This window comes from Lactuca sativa, chromosome 1, assembly GCF_002870075.4.
Source record: "Lactuca sativa cultivar Salinas chromosome 1, Lsat_Salinas_v11, whole genome shotgun sequence".
NCBI lineage: Eukaryota > Viridiplantae > Streptophyta > Magnoliopsida > Asterales > Asteraceae > Lactuca > Lactuca sativa.
Genome location: NC_056623.2, coordinates 99,497,537 through 99,500,691, shown reverse-complemented (window position 1 = coordinate 99,500,691; position 3,155 = coordinate 99,497,537). Strand labels below are relative to the sequence as shown.

Sequence of the window (3,155 nt, the reverse complement as noted above, 5' to 3'; positions counted from 1 at the left end):
CGGCCATTCTTTGCCCTTTTTGCTATACTGACAACCCTCTATAAATAAACTTTTACCCTATCGATTTTAAACACCTTCCAAAAATCAGTCTATTTCTAAAAAATTTCTTAGGTTTTGAGGGTCTCTAACGCCTCTTAATCCTCCCTAAACACCATTGTTAACAAATGAAAGCCACTTCCATTCCGTTTGAAACAATTCTTCAACAGGTTCATCATCTTCTTTTTATGGCTTTGAAGAACACCACTTTGATAAAAATTAATTTGTTGAAGACTATGGAAAGCTAAATCATTCGGGATTGATAACGATGAGAAATTCACATGATTATATGCGTTATTTTTTATTATTAATTGGATTGAGAAACATAAATATTTGCCTACTTGTTTTCTTATAATCATTTGAGTAATAGTAAGTTTTATTATGCTTATTTATCAAGTTGTTGCTTTAATTCATGAAACATTATATTGTATGTACTATGTAGGAGTGACAATTCTCAACGACACACGAACTCAACACAAAGATAAACGTGTTGGGTTGAGTTTTTCTGACCTGCCAACCTGCAAGCAGTTTATTATACGGGTTGTTTTCGGGTATCCAAATAATTTTGCGGGTTAACCCATGAACCTATTAGCTAGACTTAGGAACTAATACAGATAAAAATATAATTGGAATGACATACAGTGTGCCTATGATTTAAATATGTATTCGACGTGCTTGTCCTATCAACTTAGGAATCGAAACTTTTCTAGCTAATGGAAGTTAACAAAAGATTTAGTATAAGTCATAGATTAACTCACTTTTTCGTTCCTTAGCATTAAACACTATACTCTAAATCTTTAATATTATACAAGGGATACCATTTTTACATAATTTCATTGATCAAAAATAACCAACCTGGAATGTTTGTACAAGTATCAACCAATACTTCATCTGCTTCATTTCATCAATCTCACTCAAAAGTCATTCTCTTTTACCACTTTCAGCATGGGGCACATTCTAGTGGAAGAACTCAAAGAATTTCCTGCATAAAAAAAGAAAGAAACTTCTATCACAAAAACTAACCAAGAGGCAAATTGTCCTCTTTCTTACAATTAAGTAGACTTATTAACCCCACTACCAAAATGTCAATAACATATATGTCACAAATCTAAAAAGAAAGAACAAAATTGGTGTTCTTGAAATAAATAGTTTCTAGATTAATTGGTGAATGAAGTTACAATTAAAATGAGAATCAAAAGAACCCTATTGTAAATTGATGATAAAATTGCTAAGGCTTCTCATTGGACACACCATTTTGAACTCTGCCATCAAAGCCATGATATGGAACTTCAACCATTGGAGATGGGATAGGGCGTTGACCAAAGTCTTGTGGAAAAGCTTCAAAATCAGGTCCAAAGTTGAATTTGACCATGCAGTTGCTTTGATGAGGAAGAGTGTACATTGAAGCAGCAGGGTAGTATCGTCCACCATTCAGATCTTTATAAGCAGACCCTTGACATATCCCATTTTTGAAAAAACATATTTCACTTCCTGAGATTTTGTACACACTCAATCAATCACACAAATCTACAAGAATTGGATCAAAAGAAAGAAAGGTCACAAACCTGGAACAACTTTAGGAGGGTCTTCTTTTGCATCAGTAGCATATGCATATCTTTGGCCTTTGTACAAAACTAATTGTGGTGGCTTTGGTGCATACAAATTCCCATCAGGTAAGTTGATATAGAACCCAATTACATCACCTTCAACATAGCCTTCATCGCCATACTTCTCCCTCAAAGCTTTATGCACTTTGCTCCCATCAATATCTCTGTAACCATAACTGTTCCCATCATACCCAACAGGAGCCTGCAAATCCCCCTTTTCAGTTGACCATCCTAGTCTCGTATGCCCTGTTTCCCCTAAATTCACGACCTTGATTTCGAAATACCAAGCTCCCTCCATCACCCCTCTTGTAGCTCTCACCATTCTATACCCTTTACAGCTACCTGCACTCAACCTATCTTCACTCAATTCTACTTTCTCCGCCTTGTAAACCTTTGAAAGACAGATTGTCAAGTCTGGAGAGTCGTCGTTTTTGTCAGGGTAGCGATGGATGGGAGTGATCAAAACGGAGTCCTCTGTTTGAGCGGTGGTGGCTGTTGTACTCTTTGTCCTCTTTTTGCCCTTTCGAGACGATGGCTTTGTCCATACATTGTTGCCCTTGCTCTTTTTCTTCTTCATACTGTTGGTTGACTTTTTACCACTAGGTTTTTCGGAAGGTGGGGGCATCGGTGTGATCGGTGTTGCTGCAGCAGCTTCTTGAGATAATTCTTCTTCCAGCGGCGGTGCGAGTAACGAAAGGTTCTTGTGCTTCTTCGCCGGACGTTCTTCGTGTTCTTCCATTTCGTCTTCAGAGGAGATAACTTTGGTAAAATTAGGCGAGTCTTTAGGGGTGGGTTCGATATCTGAAAGTTCTTCGGAGGGCATTGGATCGTCTTTGGTGCCGGAATCGGTCTCGGGGGTTGCGGAGGTGGTGGATGTAGTGGTAAGAGTTGTGGTTGTTGGAACGGCTAGTGTTTCGTCGACGGTGGTGGTGGGAACGGTTCCCTCATCGTCGACAGTGGTGGTGGGAATGGTTGGTGCTTCGTCGACAGTCGTGGTGGTGATGGTGGTGACAATTTCTGGTTTTGGATCTGCCATTTCTGAATTAACGTCTCTGTTGTTGTTATTTGAACTGGTGTTGTAGGAATTATCTTCGTCCTGGTCTTCTTTGTAGGTTGCTTGAAGATCGTCCATGGCTGATTGACGAGTAAAAGGGTAACGGGTTAGGGTTAGGATTTTCCGAGGTGGAGTGCAAAAAGGGGGATTCAATATGATACATGAAGCTATCACCCGGTTCATTAAATTTGAAAAAAAGCTATATGAATGAGTTTTTTTTTTTTTTTTTTTTTTTTTTTTTTTTTTTACTCATCTTTTGCATAACCCACAACCTTCGGCCTTTTGTCCATCTTAAACTTATTCAAAGACATTGTTAATTAATAAGTATCAATGTTTTTAAAAAAAATTGAAAAGTTTTTATTTGGAAGATAAAATAATTTTTTTCATTTTAAAATTTCATCAAAATTTCAATCAGAAAACTATTCTATCATGGATGTTGTGTTTCAAAACACCTCATT

General features: G+C 37.4%; 1 protein-coding gene across 1 annotated transcript; it reads right to left on the bottom strand.

Moving 5' to 3' along the window:
• Positions 1-821: 821 nt before the first annotated feature.
• Positions 822-2,882, bottom strand: LOC111899381 (protein TRAUCO). The gene is made up of 3 exons (XM_023895223.3): positions 1,602-2,882; positions 1,288-1,527; positions 822-1,018 (listed from the first exon to the last, which is right to left on the bottom strand). Exons 1-3 carry the CDS (start codon positions 2,878-2,880, stop codon positions 951-953), a joined length of 1,587 nt encoding a protein of 528 aa, XP_023750991.1. The 5' UTR covers positions 2,881-2,882; the 3' UTR covers positions 822-950.
• Between the last annotated feature and the right edge of the window lie 273 nt (positions 2,883-3,155).

Coding starts and splice junctions, on each gene's coding strand:
- LOC111899381 (XM_023895223.3), bottom strand. CDS start 2,880: ATGAACCGGGTGATAGCTTCATGTATCATATTGAATCCCCCTTTTTGC. Junction 1,528..1,601: donor CCCTCCTAAAGTTGTTCCAG/GTTTGTGACCTT, acceptor ACAAAATCTCAG/GAAGTGAAATATGTTTTTTC. Junction 1,019..1,287: donor TGATGGCAGAGTTCAAAATG/GTGTGTCCAATG, acceptor TTTTTTATGCAG/GAAATTCTTTGAGTTCTTCC.